Source organism: Brachyhypopomus gauderio, unplaced genomic scaffold (assembly GCF_052324685.1).
Source record: "Brachyhypopomus gauderio isolate BG-103 unplaced genomic scaffold, BGAUD_0.2 sc81, whole genome shotgun sequence".
In the NCBI taxonomy this organism is placed as follows: Eukaryota; Metazoa; Chordata; class Actinopteri; order Gymnotiformes; family Hypopomidae; genus Brachyhypopomus; species Brachyhypopomus gauderio.
Window position 1 is genome coordinate 1,206,250 of NW_027506902.1, and position 27,436 is coordinate 1,233,685.

At 42.6% G+C, this 27,436-nt stretch overlaps 1 protein-coding gene and 1 pseudogene across 2 annotated transcripts; both read left to right on the plus strand.

Moving 5' to 3' along the window:
* Nucleotides 1-983: 983 nt before the first annotated feature.
* Nucleotides 984-27,436, plus strand: LOC143493042 (cilia- and flagella-associated protein 45-like; annotated as a pseudogene). Its single transcript, XR_013125315.1, has 7 exons — nucleotides 984-1,127; nucleotides 1,815-1,928; nucleotides 2,134-2,320; nucleotides 3,521-3,694; nucleotides 23,472-23,635; nucleotides 25,741-25,811; nucleotides 26,036-27,436. The product of XR_013125315.1 is annotated as a cilia- and flagella-associated protein 45-like (transcript).
* LOC143493081 (uncharacterized) lies at nucleotides 4,491-13,363 on the plus strand. The gene is made up of 4 exons (XM_076991203.1): nucleotides 4,491-6,217; nucleotides 6,300-6,473; nucleotides 6,566-6,736; nucleotides 7,144-13,363. Exons 2-4 carry the CDS (start codon nucleotides 6,323-6,325, stop codon nucleotides 11,580-11,582), a joined length of 4,761 nt encoding a protein of 1,586 aa, XP_076847318.1. The 5' UTR covers nucleotides 4,491-6,217; nucleotides 6,300-6,322; the 3' UTR covers nucleotides 11,583-13,363.

Here is a 27,436-nt window from a genome sequence, read left to right on the forward strand (position 1 = left end):
CGTCTGTCACGTTGAGGACCCCGGCCCCTCCCTTTTGGGCGTGTGTATACGTAGTCCACGTGCTTTGTCTGCGTCTGTGAAACTCCGTGGTGAGGGCTATGTCGCGTGATGATCTGTCTCACCTGTGAATCGTCTCGTAATCACAATGGGCTAATGTGGTCTGTCTATTTAATGTGCGCTCGCGCAGTGTCCTGTGCTCGTCGTTGTCTAAGGTTTACACGTCTCTGTGTGCTGTTTGTGTTCTACGTGCGCTATTGCGCAATAATTGTAAGCGAAAGTAAAGTGACGTTTGCTGCAACTGAGGGATTCTGTGTCTCGTCCTTCACGCCGCACCCACCGTCACACATGCACTTTCTTTTTGAATGTTTTTGAGAATTTCAGCTGTTAAAATAATTAACCTGTCATATCAGGTAAATAAAGATGTTGTTGTTTGTTAAATCTGTTTGTGTGTGTATTGGTCTTTCAAACATTAATAATATTCCATAACTGGTTAATAAATGTTTCATTTTGTGTAAGTATATAATTAAATAATTCTAGGAAACTGAAGAAAAAACATTTACGTTTTACACCCTTTATATTTTAGTCGACTGAATCGACTGTAGATTTAGTCGACTATATTCTCATGATAATTAGTCGACTAAAACTAGACTAAAACTAAAACAATTCAGATAGATAGATTGATACATACATACTTTATTGATCCCGAAGAAAATTTAGCAGAATTATGACTAAAACTAAATGCAATTTTAGTCAAAAACTACGACTAAAACTAAATCAAAATTTGCTGTCAAAATTAACACTGGTCCGAACCCACAGCAGCACACACATTAGCATAACACTTTCCTAAATGACCTGAAGACAGGGCTCCTGCTGGGGTACAGTGTAGTAGTTCTGATATCTATAAGAGAGGATCAGCTTCCATGATCAGCTATTGTAAGTGTGTTCTGCTGGTGTGTGTTTTGGTGGGTCTATGGCACTGGTCTATGGAAAGAAAGAAATCAGAGCAGAGGAAGCTACAGCTAGAAATTAAGAGGTTAAACGAGGACAGTCTGCTCTCCAAAGAGAGGCGTAAGGAAGAAAAAAGACTGCTGGACCTTCGAGCTCTGGTCTACACTCGACAGAAACTGGTAGGTGGTCACAGTGTCTCCTTCTTCATGAGAAACATTGGCAAATTGTCCGCAAAATACTGTACTTCAAATGTGATCTGACCAATATAGAATATATAGACATATATTCTAGTCTAATCATGGCAGGGAACAATATCACTAATTTGAACTGACAACACAACCGGTTATGATAGACATTAAATACAGCAAACATAATGCGAATGGGGAACAGACGAACCAACTAAATGTATAAACTAGGGCATTAAACATAACAAGAAATGGCCAGAGAACATAGGCGAATAAACGCAAAGAAACTAAACACAATAACCAGAGAACCAAGGCCAACTGAAAACATGCTAAACTAACAGAGAAACAGGGAGCAAAAGCGCAGACAACGGGCAACAATGGAAACGAAAATGAGGCAGGAAAAGAGCAGACAACACGAGAAAGGTAAGGGGGCGGTGTTACGTGTGACAACAAGGTTCTAATTTGTCAATGTCACCCAGCAGTGATAATATACTTAGCAATGGAGAGATGTTGATGTCTCTTTAGAGTATCACAGACATGAATTGCAGTCTAATCTCCATATACAAAGCAGATCTTTGAGAGTCATGGAAATACTCTGATAATGATCCCAGGTGTTTGGATAGGCAGAGAGGTGAATCTTGTGACCCTTTGATTCTGATAAGGTTTGTTTCTTGGCTGCAGGTCAGAGAGGCTGAGCATGAGGCTGAGCAGCAAAGAATAAAGAGAGAGAAGGAGAAGGATGTGGCCAGACTCAGAGCTCTCCAGAAACGAGACAGAGACCACAGAGCTGAACAGGTGGAAGCAACCTCACTGATTAAACATTTAACAACAGACTCCTTTCAGTTAGATGCTTGTGTTAAAGACTTGGTGGATCATATTTCCAAGTAAATATTGAACAATCTTTTGCCAGTGTTTTATATTTATCATACGTTTCATGGTACATCACAGTCCACAGAGAAAAACAAATTTTTGTTAACTTTGTGATGTAATTTCCTCCCAGGATGAGCTCAGGGCTCCCAGGAACCAGTCGAGAGAGAATGGAGAAGAAAGGAGAAAAAGCAGGCCAAGAAGAAGGCAGTGCAAAAGGAACAGCTGAAGGTCTCCCGCCTACATCAGATGTCCCACAAAGAGCACATGCTGTCAGTCGAGGTTGGCAGACAGAGGGCGGAGTTCAACAGGGTCCTCAGGTGAACTGGCACCACACAGCTAACCAACGCCAGTCTTAGGCTTAGAAACTCATTCTCATTACTAACATGTTCTTGATTAAGTAAGGAATTTGGAGAATGTGAAATAATACCATCATTTCACAGCTGTGGAATGTATACGTGTGCCATAAACACCCATGGAAGCCATCTCAGACAAGCTGTGGCATTTCTCAGGATTCAGCACATGGGTGTGGTACAGATGTAAAGGTCAAAACAAGGGACCTTATTTTTGAGACCTTATTTTCCTCTATAAAACTTTCACTTAAATACTATATATATCATAGATGTTTATTTTTTACCTGGAAGAACTCCTGATTATAAAACTGATAACGTTACAGCTCTTTGTTTCAGTGGCAGTCTGGAACTTGTTAGACAGAAGACTATAGATTATAGTTTAGTGCCAAGTAGACACTTTTGCATTTTTCTCCAGTCACAGATCGTCAGGGTTGTATACAGAAATGCTCTTTTCCTAGACAGCATTCACACCCTATCTGCTTTCCCATAGCAGCTCTACTATGTATGAATGGGGAACAGGTGTGAAGCTTAATATTGAAGGGAGGAAGAACAAGGTATATGATGCAGGGGATTCTGGGAATTGCAGTCTTCATGGTCCTGCTGTATGACAGCTACACTTTTGTTAGTGTTGCATGTAAAATGACATTTTGAAACTATCTGTCTTTCAAGCTTGTGTCCTGAATCTTTTAGGTCCAATTGATCCATATTCATCTAATATGAATATGCATCAAAAAGAGTACATTTACATGCTATAGGAAACTGGAAATTGCTTAAGGTTATATAAATCCATGTTTTTGAGGTCCACTAGAGGGTGATGAAAAATTCATGATTATATTACATTTCAAGTCTGTGTTTCAGAGGCAGTCTGGGCCTTGCTAGACTGAAGACCAGAAATAATAATTTAGTGCCAAGTAGACACTTCTACTCTAATTTGGGTTCACACCCGTCTGCTTTCCCAGAAGTGCTCTATGATTTTACAGAAGAGGGCTTCTAGGCCCAATTTATGCATATTCATCTCAGGCAACCTTCTCATCCTGGATCAACACTGAAATGAAGGTGTCAGAGCGTTCTGGGTTCCCTGGGTTACCGTCTCTGCAGGGTTTGGATTCTCCGCTTACTCCCTCTCCGTGCTGCAGGACACAGCAGGAATTGATCACTCGGGAGAAGGCGCGTGAGGCAGCAGGCTCTCCACCACGCCAAGGGAATCCAACAGCAGTTGCGGGAGCGAGAGACGCAGGCCATCGTCCTGCGGAGGGAGCGCTTCCGGGAGGTGCAGAGAATGAACGAAGAAACTCGCACATGCAGAGCTCGTCTGGATGACATGAGAGACAAGAAGCTGAAGTGAGTCACACAAAAGCAATCGAAGATGAGTTTCTTAATTGGCACGTTGTCTTCATTCATGAAAAGCACATGAGCATTTTAACACAGTTCCTGTTTGAGGAAGAGTGTAGCATGATAACATCAGTGTCAATCATGAGATCATTTCCTTTAATGACAGAACTGCTAGATTTTATCATTGTCAGCAGAATCATGCAAGATAAGCAATGACACAACCTCTTCGTTTTCCCTCACAGGATAAACCCACTTTTATGTCACTCCTCCCCATTTCATTCCCCCCTTGACCCTCTCTCAGTCTCATGATATAACAGGGGATCACATTGTGATTACGAGTTAAAAATCTCCCTTTTTCTTTTCTTAAAAAATTTTAACAAAAAAGTTTATATAGAGTTTATCTATATACTGCATATTATAATAATAACTGCACATGTTAAAAACAACTAATAATGCGTTACAAAATAACTTTGTAAACAAAGTTCTTTGATTTTCCTAGCTTATATGAGCTCTTTAATGTTGCTTAATTCTAACCTGAGTCAGAGAGATTATAGATTGGGGCTTATGACAAAAAGTGATTTACGACTTTCACCTCTAGTTGACACCCCCCTCCAGCCCCCCCCCCCCCCCCCCCCCCCCCCCCCCCCCCCACCCTCCACCCCCACCCTCCCCCCAACCACCCCCCTCCGCCCCTCCACCCCCACCCTCCCCCCAACCACCCCCCTCCGCCCCTCCATCCCAACTCATGACATCATCATCACATTAATCACGTCAAGACGACCAAAGAGTATTAAGTTGTGCTTTGAAATTTTGTTTGATAAGGTTAATTAAAACATTATTTTTGATCTTCTTTGATGTTGACTCTCCGGGGCCGTATAACCCTAGACACCTGCGACACACACACACATAAACAAACACGTGCACAAACCCTAGTCGCACAGACCAGCGCTAAAAGATAGGCATCTCAGACACACACACACCCGTAGTCTCACACACACACACACACACCCACTCCCCTGAACAGAACAACGCACACACCCGTAGTCACACACACACACACCCTGAACAGAACAGGAGGATCTCAGACACACACACACACACACACCCACTCCCCTGAACAGAACAGCACACACACACACACATACATACCCCCTAGTCACACAGACCGCGCACGCGCACACAAATATGCTTACTTTGAATAACTTCAAGCAGTTAACAAAACTCTGATGAACCAATGAAGAGGCATTCTCATCAGACCAATCCGGGGTGCGTGTTTAGCGCGCGAGCATTTAAAGGGAGAGAGGGGAAACGTTTCCTTGAGGAGTCACCATGCAGTCTATGGTGGTATTGTCCATACAAACCATTTTTTCCTGAGAGAGGCCTCATACTGACTTAAAGCTGTAACTCTGAGGGTCCTCGGTGTCTCAGACACACATTCTCTATATGACCTTGGCGCCTTTCTCCAATGAATTAACCCCCCTGTCACTGATTACAGAGCATATACCCAGGTCTCCCATACACATGCACACACACACACACACACACACACACACACACACACACACTCACACACAAACACACATACATGCATACATGCATACACACACACACACACACACACACACACACACACACACACACACACACATACATGCATACATGCATACACACACACACACACACACACACACACACACACACACACACACACACACACACGCATGCATACACACACAGACACACACAGAGTAATATATCAAAATACATCTCCCCCACGTTAAAGAAATGTACAAAAAGGTGCTTCTAGCATCGTAGGAAGTTAGATGTTTCACTCGCGTGACCAGGACCCGTCCAAGCAAGCAAGCCGACATTTAATATGAACGCGTCTCGAGCAGGAGGTAAGACTTTGGAGTTATTTTGAATGTATTAAATTACTATAGTATTATTATGAAAGTAATAAAACGTAGCTAAACCTTAAATGTACTCATTTAAACATTTATACTATATTTCACAAATGATGTATAATAAGTTAACGTTATAATAAGTTAACACAATAATATGTATAATTATATGTATAATAAGGTAACACAATAAGTTAAAATTGCATATTGATTGAACGTTACATTTAAAACTGTCTTCCATGCATTGTAAGAGTTCAAAGAGCATATTGAATGAACCTCGGTTTTCACAGAAAACTTTCGCTAGTTATCCTACACTGCCTTCTAGCGGACATTTAATGTATTGATTTCATAAAAAGATTTCTGAGAACGGTTTTCACAGAAAACTTCTATCATTCTTCCATTAGTTATCCTACACTGCCATCTAGCGACCATTTAATGTAATGATTTTATTAAAAAAAAAGATTTCAGGTTTTGAAATGTTTTTTCAGATAATTTCCTACCGAATTAATGTATGTCTATTGTTCATAATATCTAGATAATGAAGATGAATTTGAATACCAAGAGATTTCATTATATACTGATCTGGACGTCGAACGTATAGCGATTGTACATCCTTTTCGTGCATCTCCGGGTATGTTTTATTTTATTATTATTTTGAATCATTATTATTCTCATTTGACTAAATTATTCTCATTTGACTAAATTTTTCAAAGATGATGACATCATTAATCATGCGATGAACGACTGGGAGCCCGCTCCAGCGTTAGAAACTCAGTCAGTAATTACTGAACAGGGTCCGAACGCTTGGGAAACGCTGTCTCAAGCGAGTTCTTTGCGTTTCGACGGTGGGGAACATGCTTCACCGCTCAGAGGACCTCCTCCGTCACGTAAGTTTTTTTGAATGTTTTACCGAATATGATGATGTGAAAAAATGATTTCACAATTCGATAGTAAGATTGTTTACTCATCTGTACTTTAGCCGCCAGCGCAACTTCAAATCAGGAAGACGGAGCGGGTCATCTTCAGGAACATGAGCCGAATCGATATGTCATGGAGGAGGAGGAGGAGGACCTCATGACGGCTGATCTCATTCGAAGGGCAAGAGACGCGGTTGTAACCGCTGAACGTCTGAAAGTTGCGCGTATCCACGGTACGCAGAGCCAAGTGAATTCTGCCGCGTACGCAGTGTTAAGCTCCGTTAATTTGCTTATGAACGAAGCTGTTATTAGCGTCAGGGAGCCCCTTTCATGAACCAACGTGTCTAATAAAGCATTTACACGAGTTCACTCATGAAACATAACGACATGATATATAACAACGTGTCTAATAAAGCATTTACACGAGTTCACTCATGATATATAACAACATGTCTAATAAAGCATTTACACAAGTTCACTCATGATATATAACCAACATGTCTAATAAAGCATTTACACGAGTTCACTCATGATATATAACATGTCTAATAAAGCATTTACACAAGTTCACTCATGATATATAACCAACGTGTCTAATAAAGCATTTATGATTTACACGACTTCATTCATTGTCTTACAGAAATAAATCACAACCTGCCTGAAGACACGACGAACCCTCACGTGTTACAAGCCGTAAATTCTCTGAATGAAGGATTGGCAATACCTATCGATTACAATGCTCAGAGCCCCGAAGCCAGAACCGAGATTACACAACCAGAACAACAATACGATTGTTTCCAAGAACTAGAACAATATCTTAGAGGTTTAAATCATACAGTAAATCCTCACGTGTTACAAGCCGTAAATTCTCTGAATGGAGGATTGGCAATACCTATCGATTACAATGCTCAGAGCCCCGAAGCCAGAACCGAGATTACACAACCAGAACAACAATACGATTGTTTCCAAGAACTGGAGCAATATCTTATAGATTTAAATCATACAGTAAATCCTCACGTTTTACAAGCCGTAAATTCTCTGAATGGAGGATTGGCAATACCTATCGATTACAATGCTCAGAGCCCCGAAGCCAGAACCGAGATTACACAACCAGAACAACAATACGATTGTTTCCAAGAACTGGAGCAATATCTTATAGATTTAAATCATACAGTAAATCCTCACGTTTTACAAGCCGTAAATTCTCTGAATGGAGGATTGGCAATACCTATCGATTACAATGCTCAGAGCCCCGAAGCCAGAACCGAGATTACACAACCAGAACAACAATACGATTGTTTCCAAGAACTAGAGCAATATCTTAGAGAATTAAATAGCCAAACCTCTGATAATCAAAATAACGTACCGATTGAAATTGATGAGGAGAGACCAAATTATTCTCACCCCATGATCAATATTGACGCCGAACAAGTAGGCTGTGGAGCGGCTACAGACCCGAGCATTAGAATTAAAAAGAGGGAAAAGTTCAATAACACAGAAATTAGAAGGAAAGTAAATTTCTCCTCATTAGAGGACATCAGCAGTTTCTCTGATTTTCACAACCACGTTTTAGGGATTATAGATGAGATGGTAGATGTTGCTCGCGAAGCCGTAGAACCGAACGACGTCATGATTTTTCAAATTCACGGACCTAATCTGAGCATTTCAGAACCTATTGAAGTGACCTCTGAGGGAGTAGCGTTAGATTCGTTTCTATCACCTCTCGAGAAAGCTATGCAGAGCAACCTTGAAGTCTTGACGAGCGACGCCGTTGATTTGGTGATTCAATTAGTGCACGCTCCGAGGGGAGGGAGTGGGGACAGGAGAAAATTATCAGGCCTCCTCCATTCCGAAGTTGTAAGGAAGAAACTCAGACATTTATACGTTTTTCAAAACGAGGGTAATAATTTATGTTTTGCGCTGTGTGTCGCCCAGCTGCTGAATCCTGGGAGGAGTCGTTTTGAGATACGCAGGATAGCGGAACAGTTACAGGGAGATGCGGGATTAAGACACCATGACGAAGTCGGGTTTGCGGACGTACATCGATTTGAGAGTCATCTCAAGTGTAAAATTGTAGTGTTGCACCGTACCGTCTCCAAAAAAGGATATTCATTTTTTCAAACCTCTGAAATCCCCAATGATCGGACTTTGTTCATATTTTTACACGATAAACATTACTATGGTGTAAAAAACATAAAAGGACTTCTAGGCGCGGATTACTTCTGCAATTACTGCTACGCTACTTACAATGACCGCAGGAGTCACAGTTGTAAATACGCGTGCGGCGTCTGTAACGATTCCGAATGTCACAAACACAAACAGAAGAGTCTCTTACAATGCCCGGACTGTCTAAGACTGTGCAGATCTCAGTACTGTTATGACAAACACAAGGAGTCGAAAAAGACGAATGAAAACATTACGTACACATTATGCGAAAGAGCGTACTATTGCGCACAATGTAACACGATGGTTAAAACATCATTCGCTGGGCAGAAGTCTCATAAATGCATCGGTCAAAGCTGTCGTCTCTGTGGGGAAAAGTTGGATGAACTGTTTAATCATCAGTGTTTTATCGAACCTCTAGAGAAAGAAAAGCGGAGCAACAAACTCATCTTCTACGATCTGGAATGTCATCAAGCGACGGGCGTGCACGTAGCAAATTTTTTATGTTGCATGGATTTTAAAGGAGAAACGTGGACGTGGTCCGGGGAAGACTGCGTCAAAAAATTCTTTGCGAAATTCCGCAAGCCCGCATACAGCAACTATATGTTCATAGCACACAACGCTAGAGGATACGATTCCTATCTCCTGCTTAACTACCTGGTGAAAGAAGGCGTAGCTCCTGACATTGTAGCACAAGGCAGCAAAATTCTGTGTTTTACCGACCCCGAGTTTAATCAGAGGTTTATCGACAGCCTCTGCTTCATGCCTATGAAACTCTCCGCAATGCCTAAAGCTATGGGGTTCGAGTCAGACGCTAAAGGATACTTTCCACACTATTGGAACATCCCGGAACATCAGGACTATGTAGGGCCTTACCCCGCTCCCGAATTCTACGGTGCCGACAGCATGATGCCCAAGGATCGCGAGGAGTTCTTCCGATGGTACGAGAAGATCAAAGGAGGAATCTTTCTATTCAAGAAAGAGATGGCCAAGTACTGTAAGAACGACGTAAAGATTTTAAGGCGAGCCTGTCTGATATTCAGGGAAGAGATCCTGGAAAGCACAACAGTCGACCCCTTCAGTTGCATCACCATAGCCAGCGTGTGCATGAAAATCTTTAGAACAAAGTTTCTTTCTCCACACACATTGGCCATTCCACCGTTGGATCATTACGTCGGGGGACAGAAATCTTTTTCGTCTTCTTCTATCCAATGGTTGGAGTATGTGGCGCAAAAGCGGAAGATAAACATTCAGCACGCTCTGAACGGTGGGGAAGTGAAATTTGGTAAATACGCCGTGGACGGATACAGCGAGCACAAAGGCGTGCGGAGAGCGTACGAGTTTTTAGGATGTTTTTATCACGGCTGTGATAAATGCTTCGCCTCGCACGAGCATCACCCTCTGACCCAAGGTACGACGTATGGGAGTCTACTCGAGAGAACGAAGACGAGAATTCAACACTTGAAGCACACTTACGATCTGCGAATGACCTTGATATGGGAACACGAGTGGAGCGAGATGAAAAAGACCGATGAGGATGTGAAAAGTTTTCTGAAATCATTTGACTTTCCAGAAAGGTTAAATCCCCGCGATGCCTTGTTTGGAGGGAGGACCAACGCGTTAAATCTGCACTACGTGGCTCAACCCGAGGAGAGGATCGATTACTACGACTTCACATCTCTCTACCCATTCGTCAACAAAACAAAGACCTACCCCCTCGGACACCCCGTGGTTGTATTCAAGGACTTCCTACCGATAGAACAATATTTCGGTATAGTCAGAGTCAAAGTTTTGCCCCCCAGAGGCTTGTGGGCGCCTGTTCTGCCCTACAGAGTAAACGGCAAACTCACCTTCCCTCTCTGTAGAACCTGCGTGCTACATCGGCTGTCGGAGTGCGAGCATAGCGACGACAAAAGAGCCCTGACGGGTACTTGGTGCACTCAAGAAGTGATCAAAGCCGTCGAAAAAGGCTACGTGGTGCAGAAAATCTTTGAAGTCTGGCATTTCCCCTTACGCTCCGACACCCTGTTTGCGGATTACATTAAAATGTTTTTGAAAACTAAACAGGAGAGCAGCGGGTACCCCTCCTGGGTAAAATGTGCGGCGGACGAGGAGGAATACCTGAGAGGGTACGAGGAACATGAAGGAATTCGTCTGGACGCTGGGAAAATAACACATAACCCCGCCAAGAGATCTGTGGCTAAACTAGCTCTAAATTCTCTCTGGGGAAAAATGTGTCAGCGGCCCGACAGACTGAACACGACTCTGATCACGCAGCCTGAAATGTTTTTAAAGTTTATGTTTTCAACGAGCATCAAAGTCAGGGACTTGTCGTTCTTGAACGACGATGTAGCGCTTGTGCAGTGGCGACAGGCCGACGTCAGATGCATGGACCCCGGCGTCTCAAACGTTTTCATAGGCGTTTTCACGACCACCTACGCCAGACTGGAGCTTTACGAGCTCATGGACAAATTGCAAAGAAGGGTTCTTTACACAGACACAGATTCGGTGGTGTTTGTCTCCCGTGACGGAGATTGGATGCCGCCGTTGAGCGATTATTTGGGGGGACTCACCAGCGAGCTCTCTGAAGGCGATAGCATTGTAGAGTTTGTCAGCGGAGGGCCAAAAACGTACGGTTTCCGTACATTAAAGGGTGAGAACGTTATGAAGGTTAAGGGGCTCACGTTAAATTACACCAACGATAAACTAGTCAACCTGAAATCTTTGACGGAACTGGTCAACGAACACGTTAAAAACCCCTCCCGTTCTAGGGAGATAATGACGTCCCGCAACATGATTGTCAGGGATAAAATAGGCTTCCTCCTAAAAAACAAAACACAACAGAAAAGGTTCAGGATCGTGTACGATAAGCGCATTTTGCTGCCCGATTTCAGGACTCTGCCCTACGGGTATTAAGCTTTAACATTTTTGGGTCTCCGGTCATGGAGCATTTTGATGCTAGGTTTCAGCTACCATTTTCTTGTATAGTTTGCGGACCCAGTAACTGTGGAAAATCTTTTTTTATTAAAAAGTTGTTGGAAAAATGTAATGAAACGATGTCTAAAGTCCCGGATAATATCGTTTGGTGTTATACATGTTGGCAACCTCTGTACGATGATTTGATGAACAAAATAAATGTTCGCTTTGTTCAAGGAATACCCGAATCTCTGTGTGACGACCAACTGTTTCCTATAGATAGGACTAACCTTCTCATTTTGGACGATCTCATGAACGATGCCAGCAAAAACGACGAGATTGAAAAAGCGTTTACAAAATACACGCATCACAGAAACTTGAGCGTTTTGTATTTGGTGCAAAATCTTTTCTTTCAAGGTAAGACTAGTAGAACCATCAACCTGAATGCAAACTACATGGTTTTATTTAAAAATCCCAGAGACAAGTCGCAGATCAGCGTACTGGCGCGTCAAATGTACCCCGGAAACTCAAAATACTTTATAGAGTGCTTTCAAGACGCCGCCTCTAAACCTTACGGCTATTTATTAGTAGACTTGAAAGCTCAAACGCCAGAGGAGCTCCGTCTTAGGTCAAGCGCGTTTTCCTGGGAGAACCCCGCCGTGTACGTCCCCAAGAAGAAAAAATTCAAATAACGCCGGGAAAGAAAATGTCGGCTCGACTAAGGACGAACCTACCCGCGTTGAAAACCTTATATAAGTCACAACCCCGACGTAGGAAGGTTATATTACACGAAGCTTCGCCGGAACTCATACTTTCTATATGCGAATTGGCTTTTAATCTGCTCCGCGGGAACATTCCTCTGACCGCTAAACAGTACCGTGTTTTGAAAAGACAGAAAAAGTGGATAAAACTTTTTGCGAATAAAAGAGCTTCTGTAGCTACAAAGAGAAAAGCTATTAACCAGCACGGAGGTTTCCTTCTCCCTCTGCTCAGCGTAGCCGTTCCCTTTATAAGCAGCCTGCTATCGGGCAAAGGATAAAAAAATGGAGACTGCTGAGAAGATGTATTTGGTTCCTCAACATCAATTAGATATGCTTAAAAATGCGTCGACGGGTAAAGAAAATATAAGACGGACCGTTGAAAATGATTTAGACGCGGTTATGCGTCACATTTTATCTAGGACGGACATGAATCCCTACGACAAGGCTAAACTTTACTCCGCGGCTTTGCAAAGATTTTTAAACGTCGTTAAAAGAGGCGAAGAAGAAGAAACGTCGCGATTAACCCTATCCCTCCCCAAGGAACCGATCAGCCAGATACAGGATCAACCGGTAGATCTAAGCGTGACCAAGGACGAGATGGTAAAAGAGGTTATCGAAAACGTACCGGCGAGAGCCAGAAAAAACGCCTCCTACATTCTGGACAAAATAGCTAAATCGGGTCAAACGGCATCGTGGAATGATGAGGGAGAGCTTGTTTTCCAAGGAAAAACGATTAAAGGCTCGCACATGCTGGACTTGATTAAAAACCTCACGGCTACCCACAAGATACCCGACAACAGACGCCCCCTAGGCTGGAATGAAATACTACACGCGGTAGCTACATTAAATGTACCGTATTCCACCATTCCTAATGACGCCGTACGTCAAAAAGTGTCGACCATTAAAAACTCGACGAGTTTCGCCCCTGCTAGTTCTGATTCAACTAGTTCTGATTCAACTAGCTTGAGTTCTGATTATGCTTTTAACTCTTCGGCGTGGGTGAATTTTGATTAAGGACATAAAGACAACAATAGGCGGTTGTATCGTTTATTTGTTCATTGTAATTACAATTTATTAATAAAAAATACTAAAAGACAAAATGGCGTCCGTCTAATCTTTTACAGAGCATTTAAACTTTTCGCCGGAACACGCTCGCTGATTACAAGTAACGGAACATCTCTTATTCAGTCTAGTGTACATTTTTTTGACAAAAGCTACAACCATTTTATCGTTGATTTTTACATCGTCCTTATAATTCGATATAACTTGATTAAACGATCTTCCTTTAGCCCTTTGACATAAAAAGAAAACGCAGTGAGGGCCGCAGCAAACGGAATCAAAGCTCTGAACTTGTGTAGAGTTATGTCTTATTTCTTTGCAGTTCTTTTTCATAAATGAATAAATAGATTTAGGAAAGAGTTCGTAGTCTGGAGGGTTACCGTAAGAATCAAAAAATTCTCCGGACCTTTCGTCGTTCAGACACAGGGCCAACCAGTGCTCCCCGGGCATATGACTGGGGTGCGTGTTTACGACAAACATGGCGGGAAAGCGTTTCAGCTTAATGCTAGGTAGCCGGTCGCAGGGAACCACTCCCGAAAAGACTTTCTCCAAAGCGCGGCAGCTTCTCATCACCTCGGTAAGTTCTCCGGTGTCCATGCGTTTTTATTGGTAGTCGATGAGCACGTTACGGTGGTTATTTATTTGCAGTATGGTATCGAACGTTGCGTAAATAACGAGATTTATGGTCCTCGGCAGAGGATTTTTAAACCGGAGTTCCATTCTCATATTTCCGGACTTTATCAGCGACAGATGCTGCCCTCCTTCATCGTCGGGGGATAGATTGAAAGCCAGCAATGTGTAGCCTCCTATGTACTCTTCACGACCGATGGAAAGAGCTTGATCTTTAAGGTGTTTTCCCGAAGCCAGAATTAGCGAGTGATATTCGCGAACGGCGTTACCGGCTTGAAAATTCGGTTGAAAAGGCTTAGCGGGATGTTGGGTTCCGTCCACGTAGAGTGCGATAAACTCCGTGTCGTAGTGTTTGAAATTAAAGGGGTTTTTATTGTAGGCTCCTACGTACGCGTCGTTATCCACCATTCCTATAACGACGGTTTTTGGAAGAGGGCCCAGGAACAGATTTTCTTGGGTGCATACGCGGCTCCCCGCGGGTAAACTGAAGGTCTTCATGCACACCCTTTCCATGGGGTACTTGGCTGTGGCGTTCAGAAGCGCGTGCGCGTGGCCCAACTTCACAGCGGGAGACACGGTGACTTTTTTCACAAAAAGAGAAGCCGTGAGTATTTTTATAACGTAGTCCGTCTGTCCTTCTTTCATCAGACAAAACTCGTCTTTACTCCTTACAAATTTAATTTTCAGGTCCACTCCGTTCAGTAAAAATTTATCCTGAAAAAATATATCGGAGTGAATGTATCCGATCAGGTCAAAGGGACTACTTTCGCCGCTAAACGCGGCTCTGCTTCTGAGACCCATGTTCCGGCCCGCCGGGTCCGTAGCATCCATATGCTCCGCAGTGTCCTTGTAAAACATACCGCTTGAAAACTGAGTCTCCAGCGTGTCCTTGCCGTAATTCATGAGGCATTCCATGACTGCTCTGTAAGGGTACGTATTACTCGACTGACTGATGAGTCGGTCTCCTAGCATAACGTCCACTTGTGAAAAAAGGGAGGCTATCGGGTAGTTCACGACGCCGACCTTTGCGTCGGCGGCTATGTCGGTTCCGTCAGGGTTTGTGATTTTACATCTTAGGTATAAAAAAGTGTTGTTGAGATCCAGGTAATCGTCGCTATTACCCGCTACGTAAAAATCTATCGGCGCCCCTCCATCTGCAACGGATGAAAGCGGTGGTATTTCCACGTACGCGTACTTTTCGATACTCGTTTGAGTATAAGGCAGAGTGAAGATATCCAGTTCCGTTTTGGCGCATTCGGTCGACATACTATGCAGAAAGGCCATAGCTGTTCTAGAAGATGTTCAGTTTTCTTTTGTTGTCGGAGGAAGGACGTTTACCGCTTCTTCGTTTGGTTTTATTCTTCACTTTGACCTTACTCGCGACGACGTTGCGTTTTTTATACGATGACGCGAGGCGTCTTCCGGGAGGACACCTAGCGTTCCTGCGGGCAATGGCGGCGAGTCCCGATCCTTCTTGCTTCTTGGCCACAAAGTTGCTAATCACGTCGCCTACTATCCCTTTCGCGGCGGTTTTTAAATGAGGCGTTGCAATAGAGAATCCTCTTTTGATAAGGGGAACCGCCATCCTAAAAAGCGATTTGAACATACCACCGAGTCCCGCCCCATACATGACCGGGGATCCTTGGAACCCCGGAAGACCATTTCCGGCTTGATGCTTATAGTAGTCCACATAGATCTGAGGATCTCCGTAACTCGTTCGATGCATTTTTTTTCTTTCTTTCTTTTCTTCAAATGCAGAATGAATGTTTTACCGGTCTAAAGTGAAGTTTAGCTATAACTTTCCCGTATTGAAAAGGTACTTCGATATTTTGATCGGATTTGATTTCGACGGTTATATCGTTTATGAGAGCTTTGGTAACACGTACGTAGTGTGGCTTATCATACGTTACTGTGACGAAATCGTGTTTATTCCCCCCTATATGTACGCATCTCAACAGAGGCACAAAGCTGTCCCCCACTCTCTGATATTGTATAATATCGGTATACATGAACAATGAGTAAATCCCTCCGCGAAGATCCGTAGGGAAGGGTGCCTCCGGCTCTTCCTGCATGAGGTGTTTGGATGCCAGACCGAGAATAAGCGAAAGGTTACCTTTAGCCTCCAAACAATAGGGTTTGGTGGAAGCCGCAAGTCGGATTTTGTTTATCAACGGACGGTATTCTAACTTTAGTTCGGGGTCAAAAGATTTCATCTTCTTATTCATTTCCTTTACGATGAGGTTTATGTCATCGTAATACCCTTGCGAAATAAAAAACCTCTTGCTCTCGACGCCTTCCCTTCTAACTATAAAGGTAGGTTCCATGCCGTTCTTCTCATGCAGATTGAACCACGTGTTAGGATATTGCACCTCCGCGAGTGCTACCTCCCACTCACCAGACAACTCTATAGGTTTTAAGAAATGCGTCCTGTAGCTCGAAATTCTGTTATTGGGGTATACGCCTCTCGAAGCGTTGCTCGGGAGAGTAACGAAGAATCCGCTTTCCTCCATGATTACGGAGTTATAATTTTATGCAAAAGTACAACGCCTCCTTTTATCCTTTCACGATGTCGCGGATTTCCTCGGCAGGAATCCACGAGTTAAACTTGTCCGGCCATCCGACCCACTTGACCAGACAAATCTTCTTTCGGTTCCTAGTCTTTTCAGATATAATCTTTTCTATTTTAAAAGCCTTATCTTTACCGAGTATAATCTTTTGCAGCTCCTGCTCATAAAAGGTTCCTTGTAAATTTTCACCGTCGTAATCTTGCAGTTTGTATACGGGAGGATCTCTCCCTATTCGTTCAGAAACGGTAAAATATTCATCCGTAAAGTTCTGTACGTAACCTTTCTCAAACTGATGTTTTAATCGCGAAATTCTAACGGTATCGCCGACTTTAAACTTGAAACTCAATTTTTTTCTTTGCTCTCTCGGCGCAAACAATCCATACAGGGTTTTAAAAACTTTGAAAGAGTTTCCCTCGTTCACTTCTGAGGGCTTCATTTTGATGCTGCTATGATAGCTGCGGTTGTAGGCGTGAACCAGGTCTTGCACCACGTCTACGTATTTTCTCGTATTGACGGCCGTGAAGTATCTCCACATTCTGGTTTTTAACGTCCTGTTGAACCGCTCACACACGCAGGCTTTCTGTCCGGTCCCGGTAGCAAAGTGAACGATGTTATTGTTTTTCATTAATGCCTGGAATCTGTTGTTAAAGAATTCTTTCCCTTCGTCGGTCTGAAGTTTTTTAGGAACCCTCCTCTCCTTGAGAATCGATTCGAAGGCCTTGGTAACCTCGACGCCGGTCTTGTTCTTTAGGACGCGCACCCACGCGTATTTGGATAGTATATCTATACAGGTTAGCATGAACTTTGCACCGTCGTTATGCTCCGATAAGCCGGACATATCTACCAGATCGGCTTGCCATTGCTCGTCAATGTGTTTCACGACTACTCTGTTTCTTTTAAATTTCCCTGAGACCGGTTTATGTAGAGTGTAAGCATCCTGCGCCGCTAACCAGGTTTTGATTTTTTCAGCATCTACTTTTTTACCGGTCTTCTCCTCAACGCTCCTTTGCAGACCCGCTACCCCACCGTAAGACCCGGGGTTTGAGGGGTTATAGTAAATCTTTTTCAGCAAACGTTCGGTCATGTTGATCCGAATACAATGATGCAACAAATACGTTGTTTCGTGGTTTTATTATCAAACTTGGCACATGAGATTACATTGCTTAATAGTTTTTATAAAACAAAACTTGACATGAGATTACATTGCTTAATAGTTTTTATAAAAAGAAAATGGCAAATGAGGATACATTGCTTAATAGTTTTTATAAAAAGAAATTGGCAAATGAGGTTACAATGCTTTATGGTTTCATAAACAAACTTTTGGCAAAAGAGATTACATTTATATTATGTTCATTTAATAATGAAAGAGTATGTTCAAAGGCTTCTTTTACATCAACCTTTTCATCTTTACTTAGTTTCAAAACACACACGTCGGTTACAAAGGTGAAAATGCATAATAGGTGAGCGTCTTTACATACAAAGGGTTTTTCAAACATGCAAGAAAGAATGCGTGATATATACGTATGCGCCGGATAACTAGTATTATTGGCTTCGGTGATCAGAGAACTCCATAGACCGCTAGATTCCCGTACTACACACATCAGTTTTTTTAAAGCAGATAATCTCTCATCGGCGAGATCGTAAGCTGTGACGTCGACGGTGTTGCTGAACAAAGAGATCATGTCCCTTATTAATTGATTGTTCTCGGATGTAGAACCGTCACGCCTGCTGACCAGGTTTCCCATAGTTTAGAACATTTCCTCTCAATTTTCAGACTGTTGAGGCTTCTTTTTCAGACGACTCGTCAAGGGCCATGGTTTCTTGCAGCGTCCAAATGTCCTTAAGGCGCTCCTGCAGGTCCTCGCACAGATCCTGACTTTGCTCTTCAATCTCTCTCAGAGCATCTTTGATGTTACTTTCGTGTTTTAGCTCCATCATCATCGCCTCAGCAGCGGCGGAGATCTTGCTGTGAGGAGGTGGATTTGAGACACCGCACATATTCAGCGCTACGGTCACCGTTTGCGGGAACCACGGCTTGAACACCTTCTTAAGCAGCTTGGGTAGGTTCAGACAGAAATAGCTAGGGTCAGGGTCGCTCAGGCATTGGTGCTGACGTTGACTCGGGTGATCGATAGCGCATCCGTTGCAGTTTTCCTTGATATCCTTATCGATAATCCCATCCAGCAGGGTTCCGATCACGGTTCGAATGATCTTTAGCACCTTCGTGCTGAGAACGCCGTCTATCTCATCGGCTGTTTTTTCGACTGAAGGTGTTTCGGGAGGCACGTTCTCTTTATCTTCAGGATCTGAAGGAGGCTGTTCTTCGTCGTCATTAGAGCTCGACGAGGAAGAGGTCTCGAGATCCTCCTCTAGGCTCGCCATGTCGATGATGACCAGTTTGTCGATGATGACCAGTTTGTCTTGCTCGGCTATGGTCGGCTCATTTATATCGGATGATGAGGAGTGGGAGGAGTCCTCCTCGTAGGGTTCCTCGATGATTTGCGACGGAGGCACGACTTTTTCTTCTTTGCACTCCTCAAACATGCCGTACAGATTCGTCTTAATAGTTTCAATGCCCATGTTTTTCATCATATTCTTGAACAGATTATCGACCAAGGCGAAATACTTTAGCAAGTGGTACCAGTTGAGACGCCCGTACTTCACCTCACCATTTTTCCCAGCGTCATCTCCGGGAGCCCCGCGTTTACGCGAGCAGGTCACCGCCAAACAGAGGTCTACTACTCCCTCGGCGAGCATACACGCTCGGATGTTGAAAACGTGGTACGGGCTTCTGTAACCTTTCCATTCGTGCTCCTTAATAGTATGAAGCGGCACTTCTCCTCTCTCCACAAGGTATTCAAACTCCGTACGCCATCTTCGGAACTCCTTCCAGTCGTACAGATCGTATTCCACTTTCTCTGTAGCATTCTCAAATACAAGGCCGGCCGTTCTTGGGATCGTGAAGAAGGTAACCGTGCAGGTGTTCTCGTCAAAAAAGTACCCTCCGGCACCCCTTTCATCTTTCAGAGGCCAGTAGCGTTGAGTGTCGCCCTGCGCCATCGGATCGATTCTTCTTTTCCACTTGAAACTTTTTTTAGGAGCGTACGGACAATCGCTTACCACCATAGACTGCATGGTGACTCCTCAAGGAAACGTTTCCCCTCTCTCCCTTTAAATGCTCGCGCGCTAAACACGCACCCCGGATTGGTCTGATGAGAATGCCTCTTCATTGGTTCATCAGAGTTTTGTTAACTGCTTGAAGTTATTCAAAGTAAGCATATTTGTGTGCGCGTGCGCGGTCTGTGTGACTAGGGGGTATGTATGTGTGTGTGTGTGTGCTGTTCTGTTCAGGGGAGTGGGTGTGTGTGTGTGTGTGTGTCTGAGATCCTCCTGTTCTGTTCAGGGTGTGTGTGTGTGTGACTACGGGTGTGTGCGTTGTTCTGTTCAGGGGAGTGGGTGTGTGTGTGTGTGTGTGAGACTACGGGTGTGTGTGTGTCTGAGATGCCTATCTTTTAGCGCTGGTCTGTGCGACTAGGGTTTGTGCACGTGTTTGTTTATGTGTGTGTGTGTCGCAGGTGTCTAGGGTTATACGGCCCCGGAGAGTCAACATCAAAGAAGATCAAAAATAATGTTTTAATTAACCTTATCAAACAAAATTTCAAAGCACAACTTAATACTCTTTGGTCGTCTTGACGTGATTAATGTGATGATGATGTCATGAGTTGGGATGGAGGGGCGGAGGGGGGTGGTTGGGGGGAGGGTGGGGGTGGAGGGGCGGAGGGGGGTGGTTGGGGGGAGGGTGGGGGTGGAGGGTGGGGGGGGGGGGGGGGGGGGGCTGGAGGGGGGTGTCAACTAGAGGTGAAAGTCGTAAATCACTTTTTGTCATAAGCCCCAATCTATAATCTCTTGAGTCTATTTTCTGTGACCTGCTTAAGTGCATCAAGCAGGGAATGTTTCTCAGTCACACAGAACAATGGAAGAGTGTTCAGACTAGGGTCCCCAGTGGTGATTTTAGAAAAGTGTTGCCAGGAAGACTTCACTGTTTATTCCATCTGACATGACTAGAGTTTCTCCTGCCAGTGTGCTTTTGACCACATTAATTTTTCATATTGCCAAAGGAGAGGAGAGATCTTTCCTCCTTTTCCCATGAGTGCAATCAGTGTCCCTCCCTGTGTACCTTCATCAGGAAGATTAACAAATGAAGCATCACTGAAAACAACCAATGTCAAATCATCACTGTTACCCAAGTGTTGAAACGTAAGAGTCACCTTCTTTGCCTTAAGTTTGCGGATGGATTTGTTCACTTTGTGAATGGACTGTGTTAGGTGCCAGGCTACATGTGTCAATCAGAACATCTAACCTTGTTTGTTTAGCAACCCTCAAAATCTGTCCTATCTTTGACCTCAGTTGCTCCCTTTCTGTCACACTTAATTAAGTATCTCTCCGTGTGGCCCGTGCTGCCTGCCTGTTTCCCCAACCTTTCATCTTATCAACCTAAACCAGCAGACTTCTGTGTGTCTGCTCATGATTTTTTTTTACTGCATATCCGGACACATCCTTAAATTTTGATTCCAGAGTGAAACTGTACTAAATAATAAAAATTTAATAATAAAAAATGAAAATATGCATGTCCTTTACAACATGCACACAAACAGCTGTGATTGATTCCCAAATGATACAGCAAGTACAGGAAGTATGTATTTTTTTTAAGGGAATTTACTATGAAATGTTGATTATGGTTAACAGAAAATGTTTTGCGCTCTCAGGTCAGCTGGGCTTCCTGACAAATACTGCAATGAAGTGGACATAAAGGTTATGCCTTACCCACCTTGGCGCATTAATGTTAGATTCTTGTATGTCCCCACATATATACATAAAACCCATGAAGCATGTCTTGTACGCAATGTAAGCAAATAAAAATCTTTAAAGCAAACTGCAGGTTATTGAGTAATTGGGTGTTCTGTTATGAGCTCTGTGATTTTGTTAATAGACACATACCGGACCCTTCAAAATATCATTAGAAGGTGCACGCAGGCATAGGTAGGAGAAAGCCCATAAAGCCATTTTAATTTTTTTAAATGGTTTTGATTGGTTAGATCCACTCTAAGCAGGGCCGGCCCTTCCATTAGGCGAAATAGGCAAATGTTAGGGGCGCCATCTGTCCAGGGGGGCGCTCGCGTGCATGTGTTTTTTTTTTTTTTTTTTTTTTTTTTTACAAATGAACAATTAATAAATGTGAAAACAAGCAAAGTCCACATAATCATAATTTCATTGTTTAATAATATTAGTCAAATTAATAATTCTTATAATAACAACACACGACACCTATCACTCGCACGCCAACCTGCCCTCCCCCGCGCTCTGCGCACCTTGTTACTGTTTCTCTGTACACCACAGTATTTCACACCGTTGTTTCTAGGTAAAAGAGAGAAAGGCCCTCCCCCAGGAACTTCTGTGTATCTGTCGCATACCCTTGCCTTTTACATTGAGAGCGTTTATTATAGATTGGCAGTTTTATCAACCAATCATATTATCGAATTAGAATCGTTATGTAAAATGGTTTTAAAATATTTTTTGTGCAACACCTTTATATTTATTGCTTGTTATATGGTAATATTTAAGTCATTTGCTTTTTATTTGTTTCTTTAATAGTGACACAATCAACCCAATGATTGATGATGCAGGGGGCACCAACCACAATCTCGCCTAGGGCACCACATTGGTCAGGGCCGGCTCTGACTCTAAGTCAGATATATGTCCTACAGCAGCAAAGAAAAATACTGATATAACATGTTAATATAGCATGAACTGGTTTATAATTTTACTTTATTAATGAAATATATATATTTATATAATTTTACATACACCTTTACCCCTTCTCTGAAGGGTTAGAAGGGCCTGACTGCACACCACTGCAATATAGTGCTTTTCAAGCACTATAATAATAATAAGAAGTATGAGGAATAAGCACTATAATATTTTTGTTGAATTTGCATGTGGGATAGCATTAAGCTCCTGTGATGATTACTAGCCCACCCCAGGTCTTCCACAGACAGCTGTACCGGGACTGTTTTTCCTTCGCGAGTGTGAGCCGTCCCATCACAACTGCGCTTTAGCTGAAAAGGAAGCATGACCGCTACGCACCGCACGCCGTTACTATGGAAGCTGCATTTTGACGCGGTGCTCGCAACACGCTGACGTCACAACGCGGCATTCTTGAATCTAAACAGAATCCCAAAGTTTGCGTTCGAAACGAGACCAGAGTTGGTTGAACTGACGGAAAGTTTCACGTTTAAAAAGCGTTCAATACAGAAACATCTGTTAAATTCTGTTGTACAGCTGTCTGTCTACAGAGGTAAACGGTACAGACTACAGAGGTAAACATTTCTTTACACATTAATAGTCACTTCTTAATGAAGACGATCAACGATATGATACGATGGATTAAAATTATTTACTTCAAAGCTAATCTGTAGTCCTGTATGCTAGCTTGTTTTTGTTTGACGATCGCTATGCGGTTTAGCGGCTTTGTCCACTTCTGAAGTGAGAGTGGATTGATTATAAAATCGTATTTGACAGGCTAGATCGTTTAAAGCTGAAAACAGCTGTCCGCGTTATCCTCGTGACTTGCCCTCCGTCCCTTTCGCTCGTGTTCCGTTTGTTTAACTTGCTGTCTTCGTAAGAGCGTCTCTGAACTTTGGTACCTGTTTAAAACTGTACGTTAGCAGCTTTGGTAACTTATTTTGAATTAGTTATTTATATCTTACACTCATTTTTACCCCATTTACCCCAGAACCTAACCCGTTAGTTCTATTGATGGGTAGTTACATAATCAGGTATGAAGGTGTTTAGCTGCGCCTGTATTTCTTCAGGTGATGGAGTCGTTGAGTGAGATGGAGCAGCGCTTGGTGCAGGAAGGACTGTCTGTGGACGCCTCCAGCTCTGAGCGTCTGGCTTTGCTGTGGCGGCTCTACGTGGAGAAGGGCAAACGCGCGAGAGAGTTCACTCGGAACATACTGGAGCTGCGCTCAAAACCGTGAGTGTGTTTTCGAGCCATTTTCATCTTTGATTAATGCAATTGTAGTTTTTTCTTTGTTATACTTTAATTGGTTAGTTAGGAATTTACCCGATTTGTTATTGTATTCGAATTGTTCCTGTCTTAATCGTTGTATTAAAAATTGAGTCTTCTTATTTGCATTCTTTTAACTTTTTTAATTTTTTCTGTTGGTTTTTTTATCATTTCATTCGATAGCTCCCCAATTTTCTGTTGTAGATTAGTCTCATTTTCTAAATCTTTCTTCTTCTTATAAAAAGAGTAAGAGATCATTTTGCCTCTTAACACTGCCTTTCCCAAAGTAGTGTTGGTGGGGTTTCTGGAGAATCATTTGTTTCTAGGAAAGATGCCCACTCTTTTTTAATATAGCTGTCAAACTTTGGATCTCTGAGTAAGGAGGTATTTAGTCGCCAGTTGAAAGTTTTATATATTGGATTTATGTTCCATGTAAGTGATACTGGAGCATGGTCGCTAATTGTTATCGGGTGATATTTTACTTCAGATAGACAGGATATAATAGAATGTGATTGGTATACTGATGAATAAAAAGAAAATTCTTTAGCGTTCGGGTGTTTGTGGCGCCAACCATCACTGAGCCCTAAGTCTGACATGTATTGCTTTATGATATCTGTGGACTGCCAGTTACATGTATTGTGTGAACTGGTTAATCGGTCTATATGTGGGTCGAGGGTTAAATTAAAGTCACCTCCAATAATAACTGTAGAGCCTGAGATATTGTTTATATGGTTGAAACATTCGTGAAAGAAGGATGGGTAGTAGGGGCATATAAGCTAGCTATTGTTAAGGGGATATTGCTGATGTTTATGTTGATTATAATATATCTTCCTTCTCGGTCTAATATGGAGGTGTTATGTGTAAAAGATAAATTTTTACTTATTAATACTGATACTCCTCTTTGTCTGGAGTTATAGTAGGCTGAGAATATTTAGGTGTATTGTGATGACCTGAACTTGTGATGATTTGTTTCTGATAGATGTGTTTCTTGTAGTAAGCAAATGTCTGCCTTTAGTGACGTGAGATGATTTAGTACCTTGGTTTGCTTAATTTGTGTGCCGGTACCACGAATGTTCCAGGTTATAAATTTGAGTGAGGACATATAGTGGCATATGGATTAATAGTATTTATCAATGATATGATACGAGTGAGCATATGCTTGAATATTTTCTGCTGTGTATGGGATGGAATGTAAACAGTTATTTGTTTCCTGGTCTGGGATGTACAATAGTAATAAAACAGAAGTTGGTGCAGAAAGATAGAGAGAAGTGCTTCCATAGAGACAGATAGAATATAATATAAAAGGAGTTGGGTTTGGAGTGACATGCATGTTGTGATGTTGAGACGTTACGTGCGTTGTATTATTCCTGAGCTATTCCTTGTGTTATTTATGGGATTTTATGGATGGATTAATATTTATGCGGTGTGTTTACGAGTGTGTGTACATTTGCGTGCAGTGAATGGATGTTTCTGGGTAGCGAAAAATCTAAAGTTAGAGGGAGAAGAGAGATAGAGAGAGCAAAGTTCAGTGAAAAAAAAATATATACATTATGAAAAAAAATAAAAATTATATATATATATGTATATATATTTATATATATACATATATACACTTACACATATGTCCACATATCCATACAAACACATACATACACATACATACATACATACATACATACACATATACATACCTACATACACATACCTACTTATACACATACCTACACACACATACACACATACCTATATACCTACACATACACATACATACATACAAATGAATATCACTATATATTCAAGATACAGACTGTAGAGCTCAGCGTGTATGAGAGGGAGATAGAGCGCAACAGTGAGCGAGGTCAGGAAAGGTAGAGAGAGAGAGAGAGAGAGAGAGAGAGAGAGAGAGAGAGAGAGAGAGAGAGAGAGAGAGAGAGAGAGAGAGACCGCTCATTCAATTATATAATATAGGAACCTAAAACAACCAAGGGGTTATGTCTTTGTCATGATATAGCGTTCCATTGACAAAAAGTTTGTCAACTGTGATAACTGCTTTTTTCCCCTCTTTAATGAAGACTTTTCTGACGGCAAACAGTTTTCTGCGTCTGTCCAGGATTTCACGGGGGAACTGGTCGTTAATTCCCAGGTCTGTACCTCTAAGTTCCCTTCCTTTACTCATGATGAGTTCTTTATGTTTGTAATGCTCGACCTTAGCGACGATGGGTCTGGGTCGGTTGTTCTCGGGTTTTTTTCTTCCTAAGTGGTGCGCGTGGTGAAATGTGATAGATGAGGTTATTTCAGGTGAGAGTTTCAGTTTGGTGATCATAAAGTCTTTTAATATGTCTTCTGGGTTTTTCTGTGTGTGTTCAGGTATTCCAGAGAATACAATATTGTCTCCCATACTGCGTGCTTGTAAGTCCAGAATTGTTTCTTTCATTTGTTTGTTTTCAAGTGTCACTGTTGATAGCTGGCTTGTAAGATTGCTGACGGAATGCTGTAGCATTTTTTTTTCTTTGGTAAGAGTAATGATTTGCTCTTGGCTATATTCCAAGCTTTCACGTAGGGCTTGAAATTCTTTATGCAATATTTCAACAAGGTATATTCTGGCGTCGAGTGCAGATAGTTTGCTGTTAATTGATAGCAGGATAGAACTGACCTCTGTGCAGCAGGGTGGTGAAGCTGGAGCTCCTGTATCTCCAGGTGAGCTGGGTGGTTGGAGTCGCTTGCCGGTAGGGGTTTGGTGTTGTTCACCTTTAGGTTTGTGTATGGAAAAAAGTGTGTGTGTGTGGGAAAAAAAGAGTGCGTGTGTGAGCGTGCGCGTGTGTGGAAAAAAGTGCGTGTGTGAGCGTGCATGTGTGTGAGCATGTGAGTGAAAAAAAAGTGTGTAATCGTGCGCATGTGAAAAAAGTGTGTGCGTGTGAAAAAAAGTGCGTGTTTGAGCGTGCGTGTGTGTGAAAAAAAAGTGTGTGTTTGTGTGAGCATGCGCGTTTTTGAAAAAAATTAATTAAAAAAGTGCGCGCGTGAGAGTGCGCATGTGTGGAAAAAAGTGTGCGCGTGTGATCTTGCGTGGGAAAAAAGTGCGTGTTCTGTCCATTTGTTCAACGCTGAGAAGCCCGGCATGATCAACGCCCACTCTCCGATTCTGTTACATTTAAAACTTATTTATTGTACAAGTGAAATGTTTAGTTGATTTAATCCATGATCCATAATTCTTAACAACTGCATATAATGAAATTGAGAAACATAAAGCGTGGTCAAAAAGTGTTTTACCAAGCTCCCCTCTTACCTTGCCCTAAACTATCCGTCATATAACATCTCCCCTCGTGACCAAAAACTCAGGTGCTTCATTATTCAAAAGAAAAATAAAAGGACGTATGTGAGCATGTGTGAAAAAAGAGTGCGTGTGGGAAAAAAGAGTGCATGTGAGCGTGCACGAATGTGAGCATGTGGAAAAAAAGTGTGAGTGCACGTATGTGAGCATGTGAAAAAAGAGTGGGAGTGTGAGCGTGCACGTATGTGAGCGTGTGAAAAAAGTGTGTGTGTGCGTGCACGTATGTGAGCATGTGAAAAAAGAGTGCGTGTGTGAGCGTGCACGTATGAGAGTGTGTGAAAAAAAGAGTGCGTGTGTGAGCATGCACGTATGTGAGCATGTGTGAAAAAAAAGAGTGCGTGTGGGAAAAAAGAGTGCATGTGAGCGTGCACGTATGTGAGCGTGTGAAAAAAACATGTGTGAGTGTGCACGTATGTGAACGTGTGCAAAAAAAGAGTGCG

Excerpts from the sequence above, each read along its gene's own strand:
- LOC143493081 (XM_076991203.1), top strand. The coding sequence starts at position 6,323 with ATGAACGACTGGGAGCCCGCTCCAGCGTTAGAAACTCAGTCAGTAATT. Across the intron at positions 6,474-6,565 it reads CAGAGGACCTCCTCCGTCAC|CCGCCAGCGCAACTTCAAAT; the intron begins GTAAGTTTTTTT and ends TCTGTACTTTAG. Across the intron at positions 6,737-7,143 it reads GAAAGTTGCGCGTATCCACG|AAATAAATCACAACCTGCCT; the intron begins GTACGCAGAGCC and ends ATTGTCTTACAG.